The sequence below is a fragment of the Micropterus dolomieu genome, linkage group LG04 (genome assembly GCF_021292245.1).
Source record: "Micropterus dolomieu isolate WLL.071019.BEF.003 ecotype Adirondacks linkage group LG04, ASM2129224v1, whole genome shotgun sequence".
In the NCBI taxonomy this organism is placed as follows: Eukaryota; Metazoa; Chordata; class Actinopteri; order Centrarchiformes; family Centrarchidae; genus Micropterus; species Micropterus dolomieu.
The window spans coordinates 459,560-486,930 of record NC_060153.1 but is presented as its reverse complement, the minus strand read 5'-3'; the positions used below and the strand labels follow the sequence as shown (position 1 = coordinate 486,930).

The following is a 27,371-nucleotide window of genomic DNA, read 5'->3' as shown; positions in this document are numbered from 1 at the left end:
TTCACAATGTATTTTCTGCCTCCTTCCTTTACATTTCCTACATGGATAATTTTTGTGTTTATGTATTGATAAAGTTCTGTCTATGAATTTATCTCTCGGCTGCTTGCCTGCCTTTCCACTTCCGTTTCTGTCTAGCTACCTATCTACTGATTCATTTATCACACATTCTTCTCAGCATCATCAATGTGACATCATTGTCCACTCCTTAGCAGCTTTTAAGAGCCCCAAACCTCTGGGAATCCATATTGCCAGGGGCCAACATCCTCTGGAAGAAACATCTGGGGGAAAACTTAACAATAAGCTAGTGATTTACACCAATTAGATAATCCCAACAGGACAAATTCTGGGTCAAGCTCCCGCCTGCCCTCCTACGCTCCCTGTCAGGCACAGGTGAGTGGGATAGTCTGTTGGCAAGTAACGGGTTAGTCTGTCTCCCCCCTACACCTCCTCACCTCATCCCTTCACCCCCCTTCATCTCCGAGGGCTATATATTGGAGGTTGTGACTCGTCTTCATCTTAAGCATCACTTGCACCCGCAGACATACAAACACACAAGTGTCTGGTTCATTTTGAGCGACGGCTCAGACGAAGAGCAGACTCTAGCGATGAGGTCCCTGTTGAAACTGGTTGTGATTCTGTTTTGCGTCCAGAAGGGAGAGAGCCGCTGGCTGACATCATTGATTGGTAAGTGCCGGTCGAAGGGACGGCCGTGACCTATGACCTTTTGGCTAAAATCTAATTTTTGCTTGCTTTGAGAGCAACGTGTTAACTATTGTGTCTAGACTTAAATATGTTCACTTTAAACTTTAATTTTCTGCCTTTTAGAAGTTATTCATTCTTAGTTAACAGTGTAAATAACTGGTTGAGTGTTTTATACATTACATCTATCAGAATTTTGTACATCAGATGTATATATATATATATATATAAAACTCTTTTTGCCTTTTCCAGATCAGAATCAAAAAACAACATCTACACACACGTCACCAAATGATGACAAGAGAAACGGAGATCCAGCTGCGGAAGATGGCCAAACAGAAGCTTCTGGAGTCGTGCCATCACCCGATCCCTTCGTCCTGATCCCAGTCCGGTCACGTCGCTCTACTCTGGACTCCCAGTGTGGCCTGCGCTCCATCCTGTTGCAGGTTCGAGACCTCGGGCTGGGATACGACTCAGACGAGACCGTCCTCTTCAAGTACTGCAGTGGGACGTGTCCTCACGTTCGCTCCAACCATGACCTCACCCTTTCCAGCCTGCTGTTGAGCGGGGTGCTCCCTCAGCCAGCACCTGGGGAGCTGTGGCACAACGCGCCCTGCTGCAGGCCCACCCACCACGAGGACATGGCCTTCCTCGATAACTCGCACCGCTGGCACAAGGTGGAGAAGCTGTCAGCCGCTGGCTGCAGTTGTGTGGGTTAGACAGCTGAGCGTAGACGGTTGAATGGGGGAATGTGAAGGGGTTGGGGTGTATGATGGTTTGTGAGGACACATTTGCTGGCAGGTTTTCTTGTAATGTCTGTTAATGATTTCATTTGAAAATGTCTTACCATTGAGGAAGCTGAAACCTATTCTTACAAAGGTTATTTATGTCAACGTCAATGAGCACTTTTGGGTGAACACCTCATGAATCCGGTGACGATAATTTAAATGTTTTGACTTCAACTGGTGCTCTCATGGGCCTCAGTTGATTAGATTTGTATTACTGTTGGCATTTGCCAACTTAAAAAAACTATAGTGATGGCAGTCAAGGAAAAACTGCTCAACTGATCCCTCCCTATTCTAAATCTGACAAAGCAGTGCAAAATGGTAAAAACTGAGCGGAGACACATTTCTACTACAAACTACTTGACTATTTTTGTAAATAAGCTGACATGTATTTATTTAAAATCTTCAGTGCAATTAATAATACGATGGATCATACATACGAAGCTGCGCAGATCCACCTTGTGGTTTGACAAACGCAGCTGAGTAAAGTTCTTCACAATTCAGACTTATTCATCAACAGTCCAGCTACAGTTTTTAAAAAATGTATTTATGTAAGATAAGTTATTTATTTATTTGCTGCCATTCTTTTGTCATGCTGATTAACTTATTTTGTAATGCGCCTATCTATATGTTCATTGTGTGTAAAGTTCCTAATAAACGTGTACAGAACTCAACAGTGTGGTGGGGGGATCATTAATTTCAAGAGAAAAATGACATGTGGTGTATACAAGAATATGTTTATTCAAGGTTTTGTACAAAAATATATGTTTTGCACACATACAAAAACCCAAGTCCTAGATCATTTAACTAGAATTAGATTCACATCCAGATCATGTGCGCTGTACATCTGTGAACCAGAGTTCAACATCATTTTCTGTTTTTGTGTCAGATGACATGTCTAGAGAACTAAATCTTTGTAAAGCTAACAGTCATAAAGACAGACTGATGAGCTGGCTAAGATGGCTGCTATGTGTCTATGTAGCTCACTTCTGACTAAAATAAAACATTTCCCCCTTTGGCTACCACCAGGAGCCTTTGAAAATGTGATTCACTTTCATGTATTGACTATTCCCTTTTTGACTGACCCAACAAAAGGCAAAGAAATAACGATTCCCTTAGGAATCTGTGTGATTTTCCTGGTGCCTCTCAAAAAGGTCTGATTGCTCAGGTATGTGTACTTTTCACTGTCCCTACCCTGTATCACATTTGACAAGTATGCCAGGGTACAAGTTCTGCTAGAAATGCTCACACTGTTAAAAAAAAAAAACAACCTTCAATGGTCCTGTGTTTAGAGTCAAAAACGAAATGTGAGAGTAAGTTATTTTTAATTAATTAATTAATTAGTTTTCAAGCCACCATAAAGTTTATCAGGTTTTAAAGTTACAATGTTCACAGACTGTATGTTGTTGAAATAACAGAAAAATAAATCAATCCTCTTAGCATGTAAATGTGGCTTTTGAGTATTTTCACCGATTATGTGGCCATTGCATCCTCCTCTGTCTCCTCTGGCTCTGCGCCCCACACCTGAACACGCCCCTCCATGGCTGTAATGAGGCAGGTCTCTGTGGGATGGAAGGACAATGACTGGACAACCGCTTTCCCCACTGGCAGTTTCAAGGACAAAGATCCCTGGTGGTGAGAAAAACAACAACAAAAAACACATTATACAGAATTTGTATGCTTTCAGTACACTTTCTATATCTGTTTCTAACATAAGGTTAGATCATATTTGAAAGTTTCTGCAGCATTCATGTGCTGGTGAGATGCAACCCAAAGGTTACAGGCTGCTCTTCTGCATGATACAAAGCAGTTTAGTATTGGTGGAGTGCCAACTAGCTCCATATTTTCCCTGTTTTTCTGTGCACTTTGTAAAATGCCTATGTTGAATTCATTGTGTTTAATGCATTATGAACATAAATGTAACCACACACTTACTTCCACCAGGTCCCAGCAGTAGACATGACCGTCCTCTGAGCAGCTAAGGACGTGAGTATCTTTACTGGACAGGCAGCAGTCCAGCTTATAGCCCTTCATCTTGTGTCCTGTATACCTGAGTGACACAAAGAAACAAACAGAAACATCATAATAATAAGTAATGCACAATATCTGCCACATTGTTCTTTCTCTGCAAATAGTTGGATTGTTTTTCCCTATCTTTTATTATTCACCTATAACTTGCATTTGTTTATTCCATATTTATATATTTCTACATTTATTTATCTCAACTGTATGTTTATCTACGTGTAGCACCTTATCACCAAAGCAAATCCCTCGTACGTGTAAAATACTACTTGGCAATAAAGCTCCTTCTGATTCTGATTTGAGTCTGAATTAATATGCATAAATTACATATATACCAACATTACAGGGGGGTGGACAATACAACAGATACACCTTTACAATAAATTGTACCTTTTAGAATTTTGTGATGTTCACTTGTTGTTTGTTTGGAGTTTTTGTTGGGCTGAGCTGGTTTAGATAGGTACAGTAAATATGGAACTGCTACTTTTTGCATTTATATGTTCAATATGCTGAAATTGTTAGTTAAGCCTCATTGCGTTTGGTTTACCCAATAATACTGATTTTTAGAACGAGCAGATTGGTTTAAAAGGATTGACACCCACATTTCTATGTCAGTGTGCGTTTAAAATATGTTATGTTTCCTGCTGCAAGAAGACACTCTTCATGTGTGTCACTGAGTCATGTCCTGTTGGGGTTCAAACATTCTTTCACTGATATAAAGTGAAGTGAAATACAGAATGAAATCGCAAGTGACCTACGTAGTCCCTCAAGATAATTGAAAACAGTAAACTTTTTGCTTTTACTCAAATTTCCACTTGGATTTCTGCCTTAGCTATTTTTATACCCCACTTTTCAGATGCTTTATAATATGAAAACAAAAAGATTACTTGCTAAAAAAAATAGCTGATAAATGAGGAGGCCCAGTAATAATGTGTGCAGTGGAGAAAAACTGCTGTCTAGATTAGTTGACTAGTAAGTGAAGCCATGATGGGGACACACCACACTGAAAATGAGACTGAACAGCACTCACTCTCCCAGCATTTCGCCGGTGCTCTTGTCCAGTAGTCTGACTGTTGAATCTAGACTGGAGCTCAGAGTGCACTGACCGTCCTGACTGAAACACACACATGTGATGGGACCTGGAACACACACAAGTTACAGGTTCTGTAGTTTCATGGACATAGGTTTCCAAGAGTCATTATTTTCATTCACTACTATTACTACAACAATTGTACTTCTGCTAATTCTACTATTGCTCCTAATACTAACAACAGTAGGATTCATTGTTTACTATTGATGAATGCTGAAAAGATAGAATGAAAAGATTACTAACTGCTGATGAAGTCAACATGCAGCTGTCCCATTCTCAGATCGTAGCGTCTCACTCTCCCATCCACAGACCTAATTACCAGATAATAGTTTTTAAATAGTGCCACAGTGAAATCTCCAAATTAAATCTCTGTCTAACTGGTGGGAATGTAAGTAAAAGGGGGAATACATTGTCCCTTTATTTGCTTCCAGTTCAATGCTGCAGTCTGGACAATTAGCAGATATAAGTGGTGTATATATTTGTGATAAATACAATCTTAAGTCTTGTGTTCTGACCCGGTGAGCAGCTCGTGTTGTGCCACCTTCAGGCTGCTGATACCATCCTGAGCCTCATCTAGAACTTGGATGGGCTCAAATCTTCTGGACCTGGTGTCCCAGCACCGAACTGTCCCATCTATGGACCCTGGATGAAGAGAAAACAAGCCCAGACCACAAATAAATTGATATACATGTTTACTGAATTAACACTAAAACGCAATTAGAATCAGTAAATGGTAAGTATTAGTGTTAATGAGTTGGTTACAATTTAACATAAATACAGACCAAGAAACTCAATGTTCAAGTGGCAAGATATTTCACATAACAATGTACTATCCAAGAAAATACACAATGTATACTGGATAATGTATTGTGCACTGTAGGCATTTTACATGAGTGAAGACATACCAGACAAAATGACAGTCGCCTCCTCGTTGAACTGGACACAGTTGACTTTCTGTAAGCAGGAAATTTGAGTGTTTTAATATTCTTTAATTTGTTTTTTTGTGTGTGTCTTTGTGCCTGGGTTTGAAGGTTTGTTGTTGGGACTGTGTTGTTGTCCAGCGTCTTCTGTCTGTTGTTTGTGTTATTTTATTTACTCCCAGTACCCATTCCCTATTGGAGGCCTTTGTCTCCTGCCAGGCCGTTATTGTAAAAAAGAATCTTTCTTAATTAACATGCCTGGTAAAATAAAGGTGTAATCAAAAAAAAGGTGCAAAAAAATTAAACTAAACTTTATAAATGACAAAATAACAATTGAGTTACAAAGAGTTATAAACAGCAGAACTGACCCCGGCATGACCTCTGAGTTTACGTGTGACCTGGCCCGTGGCGACATCCCACAGGATCACTGTTTTATCCGAGCTGCAGGAGCAAATCTGGCTGTTGTCGAAGGAACTGTTGAAACAGCCAATGAGAAACAAACACTGTAACGTCTTGCGGGGTTCAAATATAGCTTCAGCATTTGTTCTTTCATACACACACACACACACACACACTCATTTATCATGCATTTTAATGCTATATTGGTGGGTTGACCTTCCCAACGCACTGTGGAGGAGGCTGTGACAATTCCCTCACCCATCAGCATCCAGAACCTCATATCCGTGGCCACTGTAGGTCTTCAGCTGGGTCCCTCGGCTCACACTCCACAGCTTTAGAGATTTGTCACTGCCACAAGACAGCAGGTAGTTCCCATCAGCTGACCAAGCACGGACACATCAGACAGAGGCAGGTATAAATAAAAAGGTATAAATACATTTCATGGACGACCCACATCTCTCATTAAAAAGCAAGCTACTTATGCCGATATCTCAACATTAGGATGATAAATATGTTGTCTCTTTCGCACCGTTGAAGCGAACAGCTCTCACAGCTCCTTGCGCACAGTCTATGGTCCTGAGCAGATGTTGAGGGAGTTGAGGAGCCTGAGGTCTGGGCTGAGGAAACGCCATGACATAACCTGTGTGGAGAAACACAACACAAACATGTGAGCCACACTAATAACTCCCCTTTCAAGACAGTTATGTGTGCTGTAGTTTAACAAAGGTTTAAATACTGCAACACTAACTATAAAGTAGGTTTGTGTTATTTCTTGCCACATGAAAATGACAGCACTGCATTAGCTTTCTCAAAGGACACTAATAGAAGTTACAATGGAAACCTATGGAGCTATATAAAGTTTATGGGATAGATTTTTGTGTAGTTACTAGTTTGAACAGTGGATTATTAATACATTAAGCGTGTTTTACTTACTGAACAGCAGAAAGCTTAAACGCATCAGTTCCTACTTACAGCAGTTTTTCAGTGCTACTGAGTAAACTTACTTGAATCGTTTTACCAGAGTTTAATTTCAAAGGAGTGGCATGTTGACGTTCCTGGTGCAATTACTAAAAAAAATAGGTTTATCCCCTTGTTTGTAACAATCAATAGCTTCTTCCATTCATTTTTCTCATCATGTTTGCTAGTACGCGCAATGCACACTGGGATCCCATTCTCTTGTCAAAATAAAAGTTCCAACCCCCCCACCTGTTTCACCTTGTGGCTGCGGATCGCTTTACAGTATTATTTTGAAATCCACCGGATATACCTAGCCCTTCTAACTCGATTCATGACGAGGCTGGTCAGCTGTCTGTCGGTAACCGGAGTGTATAAATTTCTTAATAATAAGTCTCAACAGGAGCGCATTATTGTAACACATTATGTCTACCAACAATATGGCAGACCCGAGGAGACAAAATAAGATTTTAAGGTGAGCATTTCATGCAGAAAAACGGGAAGTTTTTTGTTGATGGACTTAGCTAACCATATTAGCTTGGTTAACGGTAGCTAACTGCCAACTAGCTAACCTTTAACACAAGTCATGAGCACAGCTTAAAAGGGATTTGATTGAGCTGTGGGATTTACACTCCCCAGAACACCCAATAAATAAAGATAACTGCTTAATATGTAGTCGATTGTCAGTGACTACATAATGAATCACTAAACATACCGTGTTTTTGCAAATGGGTTGTTTTGTGTCTTATTGCGATTTGCCCTTGTCTCAATCGTGACCGTCAGCTTCTTGTTAGTTAACGTTAGTTATTAGTTGATTTCTTCAGGCTGTGTGTGAGACCACAGGGGCACGGTAATGAACGACGACTGTAATCAGTTTGGTCCCACTAAGACATCACTGTACCCCTTCCACATATTTTAGTGTAGCTTTGTTCTGGACCTCACATATTAGCCTCTATACTATAACGTTACCACTGAAGGGAAACTTTATGACAATATTTTGTCGAAGGTCCTGTTTCATAGATGACAAAGCTAGGTCCATAATGAAATGGTGTGCCCAGTTTTGTATTGAGGAAATTGACTGGCCTGCACAGAGCCCTGACCTCAACCCCATCCAACACCTCTGGCCAGGCCTAATCACCCAACATCAGTATTGGACCTCACTGATTCTCTTTCGGCTGAATGGGAGTAAATCCCTGCAGCCAGGTTAAAAAATCTGGTTGACTACCCGGAAAAGTTGGAGGCTGCCATGTGAGTAATAACCATGGTTTTGGAATGTAATGTCGTTCAGCAATCGCATATGGGCGTAATCATGTGATACTGTAATTGTAACAGAAGACAAGTGGTTTAACAGTGAATCTAACATTAAAAAAATTGTTGCATCTTGTTTCTGGTTAATAAAAGTTGGTGGTGTTGCAGGTACAAGCCGCCCAGCACAGAGGCCAATCCCACACTGGAGGACCCCACACCTGACTACATGAACCTGCTCGGCATGATCTTCAGCATGTGCGGACTGATGCTCAAGGTGACCTCCACACACACACACACACACACACACACACACACACACACAGTAGAACCACTGTGACTCCCATCTCTCTTTTGTCCTCTGCCTCTGTGTTTACGTGTGTGTTGTGTGAAAGGGCTTTTGCCCCTGAATGGTAGACCTTGGTCCAGCTCAATTGTTCCATTTAGAAGATTAAAGGTAAACTCACCTTTTTAGATGAAAGGATGAAGGGCAGCTTTTGACTTTCAGCACTGAGGACAAAGTAAATTAAACAAAGACGGGAAAGCAGTAAGCTCATGTATCCTCTCAGTCCAATAGTAGAGTTATTTGTTTAATTAATTGTCTTTCTATCAACAAACAACTATGTTTACTTGTCATTGTTTTTTTTCCCCCCAAAACAAATAGCCTAAATTGTTTTAAGAATGTATCAGGCAAAGACTGCCTGATTGTGGGTTTTCTGTAAGTAGCATATTAAAAATGCAATTAAAGATCTTGACGCAGCTGCAAATACTGTATGAATATCGGGCACATATGAAGGACTACCAGGGCAACCCATTCCCTTCAGAACAGGTTTTTCCCCCAGGGTGCTGTTATGCTGTTTGGAAATTGAATGTATGTATCAGTTATCAGTCACTTTTTACTCCCCTCCAGCTCTCTCTGTAGCTCAGACAATCCTTGCTACCTGCATGTGCTGATCCATTTTTTCACCCATATTTTTTGTCTTAATAATTGCTATCTTTATAATAACAAACAGCAGCTCATGTGTAGGTTCGTGTTTTACATTTCACGTGTGTTTTCTTGACAAAATGTGGTTTGGAGACCAGCGTCGGGTGACAGTTGTTGTCAGCTCACAATGTGAATGTTGTCACCGATCAGTTACATAGTGTGAACGCCACAACGACTTCAAGACTCCCGTCACAAGACGGCAAGTTGTGTAGTCTGCACGAGGGATAAGTGTTACTCTAGTTCCATAGTAAACTTCAACAGCTGAGCCTTTTTCATCTGATGTCCCATTATATACATTTTTATTTTTCTATTATTCCACATGCGTGTACAGCTAACCTTTTGTAACATGTGTGTTTCAGCTGAAGTGGTGTGCCTGGATCGCAGTCTACTGCTCTTTCATCAGCTTTGCAAACTCCAGAAGCTCAGAGGACACCAAACAGATGATGAGCAGCTTCATGTGAGTATACAGCACCATGTGTTTATGCAAACAGGATATACTATATGTGTGTCCTTCTTGTGCACCATTTTACACAAATATATGCTGAACTTCTTGTAACATCACTACACATCACAGCATGCTGCAATTTACCAGAAATGTTGTTTTGAGAGGGCTGAACCAAAGGGATCAGATGAAAACATCTAAAACGAGTTAGTTAGTTAATTAGAGTCCAGCTTTCTGGATAAAGTGCTCGCTGTCTGCTGTTGAGGAGACTGCTTGAATTTCTATCTTGGTTTTGTCTAAAATAAAGTAAGGAGATAGTTGGATATTATAGTTGACTTAAAGTGGACTCTATCTTGAAGAAACGTACAGAATTAGTTAATAAGGTTTTACATTTTTTGATGTCTTTATATCAAATACATAATGGTGGGATACAGTTATTCCCATTAATTGATAAGTTTTATTGTTTTACATAAACTTGATATATTGCTATAAATGTTTATGGTAGAGTGTGTGCTCACTTGAAAACAAACTCATTTGGTTTAATTAGGTAAATGGCCCACTTCTCTGTTGAAAGTCTTGGGTTTGAAAATGGCTAATAAAGGTACTATGTGTTTACATTGAAGTTTTGAATTATGCAGCTTTTAACTGTAGGTTAGACTGACTTCTGTCTGCCACTGGGGCCTGAGATGAGCCAGCTCTAATGTCCAAAACCTTTTAACTGTCTGACCTCCCGGGGACGATACATTTCCATCTGCTTAGAAAAGAGTACTACAGTAGGGCACCTGTCCAGGCCTCACAGACAGATTTGCAAGGAGGGAAAAAAAAAACAACCCCTTCTGGTCTATCGTCAAGATGAGGTTGAATTAAAGACAAGCTTGATGCACTCTTAGTCTAGTATTGCAAAATGTTTGGCTCAGCAAATAATGTCAGACGATGGACTTAATACATCAGCCTCATGTGCATAGAAGCTGGTTCAAGGCCAATTTTAGGACATTTGTCAACAGCCAAGATATGATGTAAGTATCCATCTGTTATTAAACAAAGGTGAGTGCCAATACAAGATGAAGAGCTGTGGAGGGCAGGTGTGTCATAGAGGTTATCAGGAGAACCTGCCTTCACACATGTTTGAACCAATTAACCACAGAGGCTCCACACGGCTCAGGGATAAAATCTTCACGCTTGCATTATTACTAATCGGACCTGTGCTCGCCTGCATCGTTTCAGGATATGCCAAACTTGTCAGCAAAATATCTTGCTGAATAAGTAAAAGACAACTGGAGTGTGTTTTGCTTTGTAGGCAATAAGTAAAAAGTAATTTTAAAAAGTCACATAAACAAAGCTACTCAAGGACCGCAGCAAATGCAAACAAAGAAAATTCCATGGCGGGGAAACTGTTCATCTACACCTCGATAAAGAATAATCTGGATTTCATATATTCTTTACTCTTTCAAGTAATATTTTAACTTCCAAAAGTGCAGGTAAATGATTCACTTCCTGTAGCACTCTTAAAATTATGTTTACTCTTGTTCTCTGTGCTGTCGGCAGGCTGTCCATCTCCGCAGTTGTGATGTCCTACCTCCAGAACCCACAGCCGATGTCGCCGCCATGGTAGCTGAGAGCCAACCACAGAAGAACATGGAAGTAAATTGTGGATGCTGGACTGATTGGCCCCCCTGGCCATCATGGAGGAAAAACAGAGACAGAAAGGAAGATAAAATAGTAGAAAGAGAAGAGGTGAGGGAAAACAGATGACCAGGAAGGGGGGGACAGTAAGGTGGACACTACGTCAAGATGGAGAGATCAAATGGTCTTCGGCTGTGTTCTCATCTTTTTCTCTTTTTAACCTTTTCTAAGTTTGTTTGACAATGAAATTTTACTGTTGGGCCGATCTGTTGCAGGATTTCGTAAATAAAGTTGTACGATTTAAAAGGAACTGCTTCCTTTTTTATTTTTACCTTATTTACTATTCTATAACTTATAAATACTATGTTTATGTCCACATCCTCGTGGTCATTTTAACAGGGAAGCTCAAATCTGACTTTGTGCTTAACAGGAAGTGTTATAAAAGCAAACTGAGGCCTCTCCAAGTAAATACAACCATTTATTGCACACTTTGGTTTTTACGCAGTTTTCTTTTAAACCTACACAATCAACCCAGCTTATAATACACTTTGACAAATGTTCAACTTGTTGTAGCATTTTAAACCGGACACTTGATTACAGCATATGGAGAAATACAAGAGAAGAAAGGACAACAAAAATAAAATGCCAGATATCGTTTTATTCTCGGTCTAAATTAAACTGCCTATTAACAAGACTGTCACTAAAGTTGTCAGATTGTGTAAACACAGAATATATGACAGAAATGTTGGCATAAAGCCCCCGTCAGCCACAGTAAATCATCACATATGAAGGAATAGTTGCTCACAGGTAACCCAGATTAAAAATTGACTCCCTTTCTTGTACAGAACACTGATTGGGTGAAAGGTTTCCGTCAGCTTTTCTTTTTGAGAGCTGTTACATCTGGTAATCAACCACCCACACACCCAGGGCTATCCTCCTCCATCCTCTCATCTAGTAAGGGCGCTGCTCTTTCTCCTCTACAACACATGTAGACGCACGCAGCAGTAACTGCTTGTGTGTGCTGATGATGGGAAGGAAGCTGGGGAGTCAGCTGGATGCAGACTGATTTACAGGCATTATAACTCATGTGTCCCCAGACCTGGCACTGCTGCAGCCACACATAGTGGGTGCTCAGGCTTCTTGGCTTGTAGCCACTATTTCAGCTAACTCCAGTGGCTTTTCTCCTGATTTAGTCCTGACTCACACACCTCTAACTCACTCTTTTATTTTTATTTCTTTATCCCATTGTTGTGGTTTTTAAATTCTGTCTGCCCCGGTCATAACGGTGCATTTGTTGTTGATTGCTGTCAGAGGGAGAGGATATTGAAATTGTCCGAGTCAGCAGTTATCGTCTGCATTGATCGGTGGGCTGCGTAATTTGGATATTAAAACCTGTCACAGTTTGCTGAATGTAGATCTTAAGTTCAGTGGGTGACGGGCTGGGGGCGATTTTAATTAAATCTAATCTCCATACTCTGCTGGATCTGCCCATTGAGAGCAGTCTAGAGAGACTACAGGGAAACAGGCCTCCTTCTTACTCTGTAACACTAGAGGGCACAATGGCATCACAAATCAGTGAGTATCCAATGCATCATAATAAAATAACATAAGGTGTATGTTGCCTAATTAGTTAATTTATTCATAAAAGGCATTAAAAGTCAAGTAAAATAATATCTCCTCCCATAAATGCTTGAATGATAGGCATCAAGAATAGCATTATTAATTATATTTTTTATTTCATTGTGTTGCTTCTTGGAGATGTAGAATGGATGGCAGGTGGTCTAGTTTAGAGAGACTCCTAAAACCAGATGTCCATCCAGTGACCATCACAGGTCTACCATAGGAGTCCAGTCATCTCTGTTACCCCCTCTGCTCAAACATCTTGCTGCTACCAGTCAAATTAGATGGAGACACCAGAGTAACTTGGTTTTTTTGCCCCTTAAGAAGAACCCGTTTGCCTGCTATTCATTTGCAGTGTGAATTCCACAGATTTGAAACTTGCTCTACAGGAAGCCTTAATTTTGTTATGTCCCTTTCTTTGGGCCTTGAGGGATTTCAAATCAGGGAGTAATTGCACCCATCATATTTTCTTCCGCTTCAAGGATCAAAATCTAAAAGGTGAATAGTTTATAGAAGCATCATAACCAGCAACTATTCAGTAACGTCGTTCCCTCAATAAGGGGAACAGGACACAAGCAAACTACGCAATTCAGTAAACACGAGGCTTGCTGACTTATGGAGCTGATATGGTTAAGGAAAAATCAGCATGACATCAGCACCACCAGCCAGATCATCCCAGGGTCAGGGATTTGAAGCAGTAAACTTTCAGACCTAACACAGTACTTTAACCTTCAGGTGGTGTCCTGCCCTGCCTGTCATTATTATAAATTATAACACTTTTTAAGATAAGTTAATTATTTACTGTATTTGATCTGAACTGTAGCTCAAACTGCATGGTAGCCTTAACACCGCACCTGTGTCATTTGTGCGCGTGTACTTGTGCCTGTGTGGACGTGTTGGTGCATGTTTACTGAACCCCACCAAGTCTCTGCAGTATAACAGCGAGGTTGCTTTCTGTGTCCTCAAATGAGGTTAAACTGTGTTGCACCTCGCCTATATTTGAATCCTTTATATGTGTGTGTGTGTGTGTGTGTTTGTGTGAGAAAGTGTATGTACGGCTACAGGCTTTAATTTTCAGGAGCAAGGTGTTATTACTTGATGTGAATGCCAGCAGTGTTGTTGGGAAGATGCTGAGTTGGGCATCCTCTATCGTGAGCCTGTCGGACACACACACACACACACACACACACACACACACACACACACACTATAAAGACTCTGGGTACACAAAGACTGAAAAGGCATACAGAAGTGCTAACACACGCACACATTCAAATGTTAGTGTCACCAGTATTATGAGGTGAATTTTCCGGCTGCATCACAGCTTGATGTGTTTTTTTAAAAAAGGGCCAAAGTCAGTTCCCTGTGACATTGGTCCTTCAGCTTCTGCCTAGTTGCTTAAAATGATCTCAATATTTTCTGTCGTCCTCCTAATCTCTCTTTTTTTCCTCTGTTAAAGGCACCCGCACATGTGAATGGACCTGCAATACCACAGAGAGACAGAGGGAAAATGTTGAATAGGATTGAGAGAGGGGGAGAGAGAATTCATGACTGCTTGCCAAAACCTGCACTACAGTGGACACTGATGATGTCTGTCAATTGTCTGTTAAATCAAGTTTATTTTAAATATATTTGTTCATTTTAACATCCGTACATCATCTGATTATATTAATAATACAGTAAGTTTGTCCTCTTTATGTCATGTTATGGTAGTAATTGGGAAGATTTCATTCTGAATTTATTCTTATTACTTTATTTATCCTAAGTAATCTTTGAAACACACACCAATGTGTTTAAGGTGAACATTAGAGTGTGGCAGTTCTTTTAGCCTGTCTATGTTGCTTATATAGATTTTATGTTGTAACAATATTGTCAGCAAGGCCTCTCTTGAAAAAGAGATATTGGCTTCAATGAGACTTTTAGTTAAATCAAAGACAAAATAACATACAACAAACAATAACAAAAGCAGGATGGAGTAGCAGTAAGTAGAATTACAGAATAACCATCAGGGTATTTTCTTTTACAGTGTAGCCTATGTAGGCTGATATTAAGTAAATCTATTGTAGGATATGTAGGTTAAACCATGCGAGATATTTGAAATACTGTGTACAATAGTCTAACATGAATGCAACGTACAGTTTATCAACAAAATACGACATCTGAATGAAGCTGATCTGCATGGACAGGATGAAGAAGAAGAGCTAGAAGTGTGAAGGTGAGACTTTCAGATACTCCGATTCAGACAGATAAAACGAGAGTGAAGGGGCAGAGGGAGACCTACAGACAGAGAAAGAGGGGTGGGTGGAGAGAAATGGAGAGCCAGATCGAGTGGAAGTTGGAGTGAGAGAGAGGGAGAGCGAGAGAGAGAGAGAGAGAGAGAGAGAGAGAGTCCTGTGTGGTGGATGAGGAGCATGCAGCGCACAGAACGAAGCGTCCTTTCAAGAACAACAGACCTCTACAGGCGACTCAATCGAAAATTGACTTGATTGCTTTCCAGTTCTCCAACTGACAGCTCGGTGTTAGCGTCACCAAATATTAGCCTACCGGACAGGCCTAGTGCCAACACTGCTCTGTTGACATCACAGTGACATTCATTGACCGGCGGACATCACTTTTGTCGGGATGTTCTGGATGTGAACATGGAGTTTTCCTCCCGTCCGGTGGTGGATACGTTACTGTTCCTTCTCCGCCCGTCCAGTCCTCCTAGCACCGCTGACTGGTTTCCAGTTGCCACCGCCCGACAGGTGAGCAGGTCGAGGGCAACGGAGTCCCGGTGGGCGGGTCTGGAGTCCCCTGAGCCCGCAGGCTTAGTACCCGCTGGACAGCAGAGCACATGACAGACAGGTAAGACAGCGTGGACCTGACGGGGATAATAGCTGCGTTTAAAGCACTGTTCATTAAGTTCAGGCGTTTTCTTTTTTCACTCAAATGCTTGCCAGAAAAGATGAAATAGGAAGAATTTATGGAGCATGTAGTAGCCCACACCTGACAAGCCCAACATGAGATCATTATAGCTATTATGCATATTGGGTTAAAATCGCACGTTTTTTCTAGATGTACAATGAAACTAACTTTGGTCACGATGATATTAGCCTACTAAATGTTTGGCCAATTTAATTTTATTTATTTTATCATTTCTGCTACGTCTTTGCTTTACGTATTTTCCCCAAAAAATATATATGACTCATCACAAAATGACCCAATCAGGCCAATCAGCAACATCACAAAGTTGAGTCAGTTATGCAATTAATTAAAAAAGCGTGACACAAAATTACAGATATTCCAAAATCAGAATTTGATGCTTTATATTCATCTTATTCTCGAGCATAAATGAATGGTGACCGTACAACTGGCAGTAAAAGTATGATTCATTCATTCATTTTTTACCTAGGGCAGCTGATGTCTGAGCTACTGAGTCAGAAGAGCTACTTTTAATGCCTCCAATGAGCGAGCAATTGTGGGAAGAGATTTAATTTGTGTCCACTTTTATCCAAATTTGCAGCGTAGGAGTTAACCTGATTAGCAAATGTGTAATTAAAATTTATTTGGGTAATTAAAATGACCATTGACATTGATTAAAAGGTCTAGGTCTGATTGATTAACGTTTTTTTCTTGTTATTACAGTATATTTCCCCATCAGGCCTCCAATTTTGGTCAAACTCAGACCAGTTGTTGTGTGAGACTTTACATCATATGATGATGGCAGAAAGATAAGGCTCAAACCAAACCGAAACACAGAGCAGTGAGCTGGAGCATCTTCATCTCAATGTAATAATAACTGTATTTGCCTTTGCTCAGTCACTATTGATAAAGGATTAGAGGACAGACCATGGTTTATTTTCTGTACTCTGATACAGATGGTGATATTGAGATCTTTGCACTCCTTATTGATTCCTTTAGCATTTGAGATGCATCGGGCTGTCAGAAAGCCTTTCTGCCAGAAACACGTGGTAAACGTTGTGAAACAGTCACAGTTTGGTTAAGTTTAGGCACCAAAACTTGGTTAGGTTTAGGAAAGATCATGGTTTGGGTTCAAATAAGTATGTAAGTTACATCAGTTAAGTTATGTTATGTATGAAGCTTTTGTGAGGTAAGTTTAAATACTTTAACTTACGTAATTTAACTTCAGATAAGTCAATGCTGAATTTTAGTGTTACATGGGACATGAACAGCAGTCTCTTGGGTGAAAGTTTGTTTGACCCATCCATGTGCTTGACTATGCTCTTTATACTACCTGACTTCCTAAAGGCTTTCTGCCAGAAGCCCAGTGCGTCCCATACATACATACCTTGTGCATCTGTCATAGAGTTTCAAGTCATGCGGTGCAACAAAATGTTGGTATGTGACAACCTGGGAATGAGAACGGGCTGAAATGCTCCACTACATCACCAGCTGGTTGCTAAATTTCTTTCAGTCTGAAGTTTGGTGCTGAGCATGTAGTGCATAGTGAGTTTATCAGAGTTTTTTCACTGAAAACTGCCTGCTGCCTCTGGAAACTACACTGACGAGAGCGTGAGAGGAAACCAAAACAGTAATGTTGCAGCCGTAAAAACAAAAGAATGAAAGACGCAGCTCTGTAGAGCTGAGGGAAAGAGCCTGGTGATGTGGGTTCACTACAAGTGACCACTTTGACTCATGCAGATTTAACCTAAAATTCTGTTTTAAAAGATCATTACGAAGATCTTTTAATAGTCAGCGTGAACAGAAAGTATGATTACAGAAACAAAGCCACATTTACAATGTTGAAATGGGAACCTTACTCCTGTTTTAAGACAGTATTGCACAACTGTGAAACTGTCCTTTAACAGACATTTAAAAAAAGATAGAATACATGCGTAGTATTGTTTACAAAAAGAGGTCTAGCACATCACATCACATCACATCATATATCATAAATATTTGAAATGCACTTCATATAACTCTAATGAACAGTCCTCCACATTCAGCACTGTAAAAAAACAAGAAGCAAACTTTTAACAGCTACCAGAAAATAGAAAATAACTGCAGGCACAGTGTGTTTAAATGGACAGAGCTTCACTCTGTTTAAAAATAGTTACAGCAGAAGCACCAAAACACTGACAGCCATGTAACCAATACCTAAATTACGTCATACCACCAGAGCATCATACCATTTTCCGATAAGACACTGCATAAGGTTTGTCTTCCCTGTGCCACAGTGGGCTGACAGAGGGGAGCATTTGAACTTCTTAAGATGCTTCAGGGCTGCTATGCGGGTCTGGAAAACACTATGAAAGTCTAACACTTTCAACACAAGGTAGAGTGAAAAATAATAATTATATGAGACCACCCTCTATCTATACAAAGAACAAACAGCTCTCCTACTCATGTTAAAGAGAAAAAATCCTCCTGCAAACCCTCAACTCTTCTTCTATAGGAGCCGAGAACATGATAGACATTGGGTTTTTCTACGCAGGCTATTATTGTACACATTCAGCATGGTGTCAAATCTGCTTTTGGATGAGTGAGTTATATAAAATCTCTATGTACAGATCTCTCGAAAGTAGCACTGTACCTCTTAGCCAAAAATATTCTGTTCCATTACTATTTTGGCCTGTGTTGGTCCAAACCTGACATCAGTTTAACATCATCAGATCTAAATGTTATATCGAATCTTTACAGGGAGCAGATTTCTTCCTGCTTCAACCCCCACAGAATCAGCGTTGTAGAAAGGATTAGAGTCGTTCTGACAGCTCTGAGCATGTGTGTTTGTATTCCTGTTTACTAAATGCAATCTCACACCTGCACTCTTTCCTGTTGCTTCTGGGTCATCTCTCTGCTGACCCTCTCTTTTCAGTACTGCATTTATCCATCTCTCCATCCCATTATCCATCAGTCCTCTCAGTGTTTTCCATGCCTCTGTCAGCTTTACTCGACTGAATAGAGCCTTATTGGCATGAGACAAAACAGTGGTGCTGTCAGAGTCTGTTGTTGTCAAACTAAGCCAACAATAAGCAGAAGCTGCCAAAGATGAAAAGTCAACAATGTCCAGCATTGGGGACAAACGGAGGTAAACAAGATACACGTGGAGAATAAATAAATAGATAGTGTAGATAGGGGCTGTGTTGCTGCCAGTCACATAATTTGATAGGACGTGATCAAATTAGTGCCATGTTGGCCTATACTATTATTGATGATGTTACAGCTGATACGATAGCTCAGAGGGTTGTTACTGCTCTAAAGACATTTGGAACAGTTTGTCAGGGAACCCATGGATGGTTTGATCTGGTCTCAACCACTACAGGGTGTTAAAAAGTCTAGAGTGACGCAGCTTTTGTGGGTTGTTGTAGTGGAGTTGAGGAGAGTTGTCATTAATGACTGCATTGTAACTGTAATAGAACTAGACTAGGTCACTGATATAGCTGATCCACCAACATATATTAATTATATTTGTCGAATTATGCAGTGTGTTGTGAAATCATACTACTTTCCAACTATATTCTGTAAAATGAACAAGAGACAAAATAAGTCAGAGGAAAATTATAAACCAACATTTAAAGATCAAATGAGCTTGCTCAGATCTGAAGACAAAACTCAGCCCTGTTTCCTCACTACAGTTCTTATAGATGTGTTAATGTCAATCAGTTTTTGTTTACTTTCTGTATTTCCTAACATATCATCAAACAAGATTCTTTCCCCTTAGATTGGAAAAACAACGGAAAACAGTAAAGAAAACACAAGTGATCTTAAGTATTGGAGGCAAAAGCTTCAGCGGCTAAGCTATTTGTAGCACACTGTGTTAGGTGTGGCGTTCTGTCAAATATTCAAGTGCAACATGCACTGTTTCATGTATAGCTACGTATTTCCAACAATGTAGAAAGAAGGTGAGCAAAGTAAAATAATACTTTAAAGTGTGTTAGCAGTGTTTAGCTTAACATCCCTACTGGGTTATGTGAATCTTAAGTATAATATTGAAAGGAATCCATCAGTTCTAGTTATTTGTTGTTGCTGTTTTTATCATTGTTGTTGCTTTTCTGCAAAGGCAAAGGCGCTTATTAAATTCCTACACACTACATGTCTATATCTCAGAGTATGAATAGTGATTGACGTGGCTTACCCTTTAGACAGTGGAGGCCACGAATAGACCTAAAAACAGTGTTTAGTCTATCTTTCAGAAAATAAACATCCAGCATGTCTGCTGGAGGTTATATCCCAACATATATTTCATACTCTTTGTAGTACTGCCCTCCATGGTAATCCTCTTATGTTGCACAAGCACAAACGTACACTCTACATGGACTCTACCATGTTCAATAAAGTTAGGTAAGGTTTTTGTATCCAGGATAAAGTATGGTGTAAATTTGATGTGTTGGTACAATTTTTAGGTAACTTTGGCAGACTTGTAAAACATATGATTTTTGTTTACAGTAATCCATCAACAAAAATGATCCTATAATATAGAGGCTACAGGTATATAATATAAAGGCTACTCTGAAAGGGGCCACTCTGTGAAATGAGTACTTTTTATGTATATTTTGCTATACTTTACTATACTTTCACAATTTTGAATGCAGGCGTTTTACTTGTAGAGAACTTTTACAGTTTGCTGTTGGTTCTTTTACTGTTCATGATAGGAATATTTCATCCACCGCTTTATTTAATTTGAATTTTGTTGTATCCTACATCTATTCATTTTCTGTCACATGACTGGTTGAGTTTTTCTGTTTACATCTGGATCTCTGTGATACAGGTAGGTCTTCCCACTCAGAGCATGACGTAAATCAAACGTGGTCGTCATGGGTGTACTGGGCTCAGCGGAGTAAACAACATCCTGTGTTCTGGCTTTTATGCTGTAGTTGGGATGAAAGCTGGAGTGAGTCAGCGTGCCGTGGCACCCTTGGGTGAAACCTAAAGTAAATACTTCCACTGCAAAAAAGTGGCAGGGTTCAGCAGAGCATTGATGCAAACAGCAGCTGTAAAAAGAGGCACTTTACTATTTTGCCTGCCTTTGTCATGGCTGTCTGTCCCCGTGTGTCCATCAGCAACTTAGATTTATAAGCTCCAGTAAAATCTTTCTCCTCTACTGCCCCATAATTTTGGTCACCTCTCTCAGAATAATGAATCTCAGCATGTTGCCAGCTGATTTTATTCATGTCCAGAGATAGTGTGGTGACTCAGTGAGACAGTTTACAATTTAATTACGTTTTCCCGAGCCAAAATCACTTGATCTCCATTTGCTAATTGGAAACAGCTTTTGTTTTTTCTTTTTCAGCAACACTGTGCTGGGGTGATCTTCTTACAACCCATTATGACGTATTTGGACTATAAATGGGAACATCATATGTGGAACTAGAACAAAGCTGTTGGAACATATAAATATATGTATGGTATGAGTGCTCATTTATTGTTTTATTACCTCAGTTTTTATGGTGGGATGTTGGTTGGTAGTGCCAATGGTTTGTCTTTCAAAAGTCTTAAACCTCCATCTATGTGGAATGGTAAGCAGGTTAAAGCAAGTCTGGGTAATACACACATAAACACACTCTCCATAAATGTGCACTGCTCTTTTCGCAGTTCAGTGGTCTAAGAAAAACACTCCTACACTTCATTTAGCTCAGTACATTTACTCCTTAATGTTCCCACCTGGGACATTTCTGCTGTCATGGGATGTACATTTTATTGCACAGATGAAGTAACCTACCCACCTGCTGAGGCTCACATACAGATGCGCTGTATAATATTTATACAACATCAGGAGGCTATGGTTTTGTGAATACTGTATGTTATGTGTTACTGAATATATATGGGATTTTAAAGCTGAAATGTGTAACTTTCTGCAAATTGTCATTCTCTATAGCAGTAAAAGGAAATTTAAACTACAAACAAAGATGGCGAGCATCCAGGGTCCTGCTTGTGATGAAAAATGACATCAACCAACAATTTACTATACCCTTTAACAAAATGTACATTACTGTGCATTTTCATGGGCACAAGGTTTATATAGACTATTACAGAACCGCATTCTCCAATATAACGTCAACGTTTTAGCTGTTTTAAAAACATCTATGTCAAGTGTGAGTGGTAAATTATTGTGTGACTTTTTTGTGTGCTGTTTGAGCCTCATAGCTTATGTGAGAGGTTAAAACAGTGCAACGTATCAGCATTCACCTGCTTCTTGATAGATGCAGCATTCAGAGATCTGTGACCTGAGAGGTCAGAGCGTTTGGGGAGTTGACAGGCAGAAGGAGGTCAGCGGCAGTCAGACAGTCAGAATACCAGGAAAATAGGAGCTGTATTAGGCTGCTAAAGGGTAGGCTGAATCACCTTTATTCCTGCCGAATGAGTGACTGACCAAGTGGCTGCCTGGACTGTTTGCCTAATCTGAATGACTGACTTGCTATAAAACGTTGGTGAGGCTATGTTCCTCTTTTTGAAGACTGTGCTTGCACATAAGTGGCTGGCTTACTAAAGCTTGCAAGCTAGATAAGTTACCTTTTACAGGATGCCAGTTCTTTTTCCTAGGTTGGTGAAGTCATGACCCCCCCCCCTACTTTGCCTCTGATTGGCTTGTACTCTTTGATTGAGCTTGTTAGGTTTCGGCAAGAGGAGTGAGATTGGTTAGAGTCATGCTGGCCGCACACTGGAAGTTTATTGGGCTGAGTTTGGGTACAATTCGCCTGTCGATTATCGTCCCAAATTATCCCGAAAGGGGTTTACCGACTGGATCGGAGGCACCCTGATTTCAAACTGTTAAGATTAGGGAACCTCGCAACAGCCAATCAGAACCAGCTGATCGGGAAGCATCACCAACATGTTGCGTATTTGCTCGAAAGTCTGACTCCATGTTTAATTATTTCTGAAGTCACATTCGAACATGTAAGTTTCTGTGAGATCCCAAGTCCCCAGAATCGCTAATATATACGGCAAGTATGTGGTCCTGCATCTTGAGTGAGTCATCTGGTGTTTGCGTTCTTACCATTAAAATATTGGTTAATTCTGTTGTTATGTCTGTGGTGCATGTTATTCAAATCTGTTAAGAATTGAAAATCTTCTAGTGTGCACCAGGCATTAGGGTAAGAATATCATGGTAAGCCAATCAGAGGCACAATAAGCCAATCAGAGGCAGAGTGGGGCGGATCATGCCTTCGCCTTCTTAGGAAAAAAAATATTGCTTACAGGGTGAGTCTGTCACTTAAAGAGAAGGTTTGCATTATGAGTAGTCAATCGGTGTCCTTTTGCTAGGCTAGAAAGTTTCGTGTTTCGGTCCAATGCTGTGCTTATGTGTTTAATTTTAGAATCCGTCAATGACTTGGCTTTTTTTTTTTAGCTTCTAGTATTTGTTATTGAGAACAGGCACTAATTCAGTACGTTATAATGTGAAATTGGTGGGTTAGGACAGGACCATATTTGTAATGTTGCTAAAAAGCAAATCCTTTGTGTGGTGGAGAAAAGTATTCAAACCTCAACTCCTCAATACCGCTAATTTTTTGCGTCATGGTCACTGACTTGGAAAGCATTTAATGTATAGTTTAAATGTGATAATGTGAGGAAATATTGGTGGGTCACATGTCAGTGACTTGGGTATTTCTTTCATGTTTCTAGTACTTTCTCAAGAGGAACAGGCATTTAAGTGTGATAGTGTGAGGATAAGATTTGTGGACAGAAGCACAAATATAATGGCAGCTAATTTTAGTTAACGTAGGCAACAAGCCAGCCAGCAAAGTCAGGCTTTCTTAATTGGTCCTTGTCTGTTGATAATGGTAATGACAAACTCATCTCTGAGATTATGCACATGTTCATTTTCTGACAAACAACCCTCGGGTAATTCTCATCCTCTGTGACCCAACTGTCCCACACCATTGGCACTAGTCAGTACTTACAGGCTGTATGGCTGGTTCAGCATGTTAAATCTGCCTTAGAGGCTCTAGCACTGTAATTAACTTACTATATTTTACCAGAAATTCATGATTAATATGCACTGTTGGATTGTTGCTACTATCTGACAGGAATTAGGGAAATTTGTGTGATAGGAAACACCTTTGTGTTTGATTTCTGTTAATGTAAAAGAAAAAAGTTCTTCTTGGCTAAATTTCTTAGTTTTAACCATCCCACTCTATCCATCCATCCATCCATCGTCAACCGCTTATCCTGTGTACAGGGTCGTGGGGGTCTGGAGCCAATCCCAGCTGAAAGGCGTGGTACACCCTGGACAGGTTGCCAATCCATCACATACATAAACAGACAACCACTCACACCTAAGGACAATTTTGGAGACAACAATTCACCTAGCCTGCATGTCTTTGGATGGTGGGAGGAAGCCGGAGCACCCGGAGAGAATCCACACGGACAAGGGGAGAACATGCAAACTCCACACAGAAAGGCCGGGGCAACCAGGGTTTGAACCCACGACCTTCTTGCTGTGAGGCGACAGGGCTAACTGCACCACCGCGCCGCCCCCATTCAGTTTATATATTTATTTATTCATTATGATCTTGTTTGTGGTAGAAGCATTGTTACAACACGTTTTGTAACGTTACTGCGCTGGAATCTGTAATTAGGATTAAAAACATATTGTGGACTTATGTTGTATAGATACGGTCATGCACTTAGATGCAGCTGTCAGGTAAAACAGCCTCCCTTGCCTATACAAAATAACTTGGCCAGTCAGCTCTACCGCTGCTGAATTCCCTCTCAGTCCTTACTGTATTGATGATGAGGTGTTTTTCACAGTAAATTTTGAGAAATTATGGTCCAAGTAGCTGCTCAGAACTGCTTCAAGGGTAGGAAAAGGTTTTACTCATCCACTTTCCCAGGCCAGATTTTCAAAGCGCTGCCCAGGGATCCAGTTCAGTGACCTTCCAATCAAAATCCTGCTTCTGTGGGGCATTGCTCCCCATTTCTCTTCTCCAACTCTCTTAAAGGTACAATGTGTAATTCCTGGCCACATGTTCCAAGCACTTAGGGGGCAGCATTTCACCTTCCAACCTACCGTCCGAGAATTGTATGATTTATTAATTGCAGCGATGACACTGTTCAAAATTGTGAACAGCTTGATACAATAAAAAAATGTTTAGCGAACTTTCCAAATGTCCAATCTCATCAAAACCGTAATGCCAAGTGGTTACAATATGGTGAAGCAATCAACATTTTCTCACTCAGTCTACTACTGGATCCATACAGTCTCAATTCATATCCATACAGTTTTTTAAATTAATTCTAACAGCAAGGCAAGAATACGCATAGTTTGACCAAACTGCTGAAACTGAGAGCCGGTCAAAATAACACTGCTATCTTATAATCTTCACATGTGCTGTTGGCCTCTAGTTTACATTAAGCTTGCTTAGATCAGTTTTAGCAAGGTCCTAGAAGCAAGAAAACATGTTTTTCAGTATGGTTTGTGTTGTCATTAGTTGCACTAAAGATACCTTTTGCCATTGAGTAACCTGAGTTATGTCGGACAACATGAACCAATACCCCAATTTAGGTTTTGGTATACTTTAAATAATAACAATAAAAAACTTAATTTATACAGCACTTTATGAAAACAAAGTTACAAAGTGCTTTACATGGTTGAACCAGGATTAAAACATTTCAGGACTGAGGCAAGTAAAAACAGGAAACAAAAAATGGAAAAGCCAGGTCACCTTTAGTCTTGAGCCAGGACTATGAGGATCTGAGGCCTGGGTCATATGGGAGCAGCAGTTCAGCAATGTTGGATCTGAGCCACCCACCAAGAAAAATGTTTGAAGAAGTGCAATTAATTATTAAGATCCCACTCTCAAGTTTAAAAATGGATTTAAGATTGGCTTTGTGTTATCAGAAATTATTTTAGTAGTGTGCAACTAATTATTATGTACATTATTGATTGTCAAGGGTGTACCCCGCCTTTCGCCCGATGGGATAGGCTGGATAGGCTCCAGCCCCCCGCGACCCTGTACACAAGATAAGCGGTTGACGATGGATGGATCGTTCAGGATGAGCACCCACTGTGTCATCTTTCAAGTGCTTATTTTGTGCTGAATAACAGTATAGTTAGACACTCTGTCCTTGTTTGAAAAAGTAACCGCTTCTGCAAAGATGACATGTTTGATAATGTCATAGCGAATTCTGTTTATGTATTTGACTAAATGATTAATCAGCTGATTGTTTCAGCCCTAATCTTCCTGCAGTTTTATAGTGACTGAAGCATTCAACCATGGTGGCTGCTACTTCGTCTCCAGTTATTACCTTGTCTAACAGATGGTAAATATTTGAGTACTGGAGTTGTAGATGCATGGTGTGGCTGCGAGGCAGGGCTTTGGTTGTCTTCCTTCACTGGTACTCTGCAGTGTATATCTACAGTATGCAGAGTTGTAGTAGTTTCCTGTTAAGCCAGACTTGCAGAAGCCTCCTTGTCCCTTCTGCTGTCATTCCCCGGGGGAGAAAGAGAGACATAATGACCAAAAGCGAGAAAGGATTTTGCTTCATATGCATGGCTCTGCTCTGTCTTTCTTTCTCAGCAATTAGTCATTCCTCTGCTCATCTGTCATGTTCCCTAATCTCTCCCACTCTTTCTCCCTCATCCTGCTGGCTTTTGCTGCCTCTGTACCCTTTATTAAAGTGCTCTCTCCATCGTACCATTGTGCCTTTTGGGTAAATGCTGGTTGTGTGTTGTTTGTTTTCCCCACCTCCCCAATGTCTCACATTTTCCCCTCTTCCATTACTGTCTTCCTATTTCACCCTCATCTACTCACCCACTCGCCCTCTCTATCTGTCCATCAACCTCTCTGTCTCCCCTCATAATCTCTTAGTGTGTCCTCTGTGTCTGTGTTAGTTCTGTAGTTTGCCCTTGTGCTATGTTATGTGCATGGTCCTTAGTTTGTGTGTTCTCTCTTGCTACCACTAATACAACTAGACCTGTGTTATTCAAGCCCTGCGGCACACATACACACCCTCAATCACCCTACAAAGTCCTTACCATAGCAGTATGTCTCATCATTGTACCTGCAGTGTGTGAGTGTAAATCTGTGTGTGTGCGCCTGTCTCTGTGAATTAGTTTTCGCTTTACACCATGTCAGGGAGAAATAATGTGTAATGCACTCTCAGCAGATAACTGGTGAGGAAAAATGCTGTTTCCAATATGCCAGTGTGCACACACACATGCACAGATCCACATGAACACATACGAACAAACCAGGAGCAATTTTTTGTGTGCAGTTACGTAGTAAAAATTTAAGTGCCAGGTTTGTGTCATTAGTCTTTGCAGGCATTTAATTAAGCGTATTTCCCCTTTATCTTCCTATCCACCCCTATTTTCTCACCACCTCTCATTGTTGTTTGTCCTCTGTAGTTTTATTGAATGTCTGGTTTATTAATGTGCCCACTCTCTATGTGGATTCGCATTCTTCACCTTTTCTCACTTTTGTTTTTTGCTCTTTACCAAGGGAAAAAAACATTAACTAACTTTTTTTCAGATAGTACGCTCTGGTTGATACTTATTTCTAACATATAAAGTTGAGAAAGAGCAAAGCACATATTTTTAGTAAGGATTATTGGTTGAAAACTGCAACATAATAATATAATATACAGTATAATATTTTAAGGCTGTCTGAATCCGGCAACATTTTCCTGCCATAGTAAGTCATCAGTG

The 27,371-nt window shown here is 40.3% G+C and overlaps 3 protein-coding genes across 3 annotated transcripts; 2 read left to right on the top strand and 1 right to left on the bottom strand.

Annotated features, from left to right (window-relative positions):
• The first annotated feature begins 605 nt into the window (after window positions 1-605).
• LOC123969588 (persephin) lies at window positions 606-1,418 on the top strand. The gene is made up of 2 exons (XM_046047141.1): window positions 606-684; window positions 952-1,418. The coding sequence occupies exons 1-2, from the start codon at window positions 606-608 to the stop codon at window positions 1,416-1,418; spliced, it is 546 nt and encodes a 181-aa protein (XP_045903097.1).
• A 782-nt stretch (window positions 1,419-2,200) lies between these two features.
• On the bottom strand, window positions 2,201-7,077 carry wdr83 (WD repeat domain containing 83). Its single transcript, XM_046047398.1, has 10 exons — window positions 6,920-7,077; window positions 6,445-6,555; window positions 6,174-6,294; window positions 5,885-5,990; window positions 5,502-5,550; window positions 5,112-5,238; window positions 4,840-4,907; window positions 4,537-4,645; window positions 3,420-3,534; window positions 2,201-3,113 (listed from the first exon to the last, which is right to left on the bottom strand). The coding sequence occupies exons 2-10, from the start codon at window positions 6,545-6,547 to the stop codon at window positions 2,958-2,960; spliced, it is 954 nt and encodes a 317-aa protein (XP_045903354.1). The 5' UTR covers window positions 6,548-6,555; window positions 6,920-7,077; the 3' UTR covers window positions 2,201-2,957.
• Window positions 7,078-7,165: 88 nt separating this feature from the next.
• wdr83os (WD repeat domain 83 opposite strand) lies at window positions 7,166-11,474 on the top strand. Its single transcript, XM_046048527.1, has 4 exons — window positions 7,166-7,344; window positions 8,286-8,391; window positions 9,459-9,556; window positions 11,087-11,474. Exons 1-4 carry the CDS (start codon window positions 7,295-7,297, stop codon window positions 11,151-11,153), a joined length of 321 nt encoding a protein of 106 aa, XP_045904483.1. The 5' UTR covers window positions 7,166-7,294; the 3' UTR covers window positions 11,154-11,474.
• The last annotated feature ends 15,897 nt before the right edge of the window (window positions 11,475-27,371 follow it).

Bases quoted from the DNA above. Each gene is read 5' to 3' on its own strand.
- LOC123969588 (XM_046047141.1), top strand. From the start codon at position 606: ATGAGGTCCCTGTTGAAACTGGTTGTGATTCTGTTTTGCGTCCAGAAG. The intron at 685-951 runs GTAAGTGCCGGT...TGCCTTTTCCAG, and splicing joins CTGGCTGACATCATTGATTG to ATCAGAATCAAAAAACAACA.
- wdr83 (XM_046047398.1), bottom strand. From the start codon at position 6,547: ATGGCGTTTCCTCAGCCCAGACCTCAGGCTCCTCAACTCCCTCAACAT. The intron at 5,991-6,173 runs GTGAGGGAATTG...CTGTTTCAACAG, and splicing joins GAGGTTCTGGATGCTGATGG to TTCCTTCGACAACAGCCAGA. The intron at 5,239-5,501 runs GTATGTCTTCAC...CTCTTCATCCAG, and splicing joins GGCGACTGTCATTTTGTCTG to GGTCCATAGATGGGACAGTT.
- wdr83os (XM_046048527.1), top strand. From the start codon at position 7,295: ATGTCTACCAACAATATGGCAGACCCGAGGAGACAAAATAAGATTTTA. The intron at 7,345-8,285 runs GTGAGCATTTCA...GTGGTGTTGCAG, and splicing joins AGACAAAATAAGATTTTAAG to GTACAAGCCGCCCAGCACAG. The intron at 9,557-11,086 runs GTGAGTATACAG...TGCTGTCGGCAG, and splicing joins CAGATGATGAGCAGCTTCAT to GCTGTCCATCTCCGCAGTTG.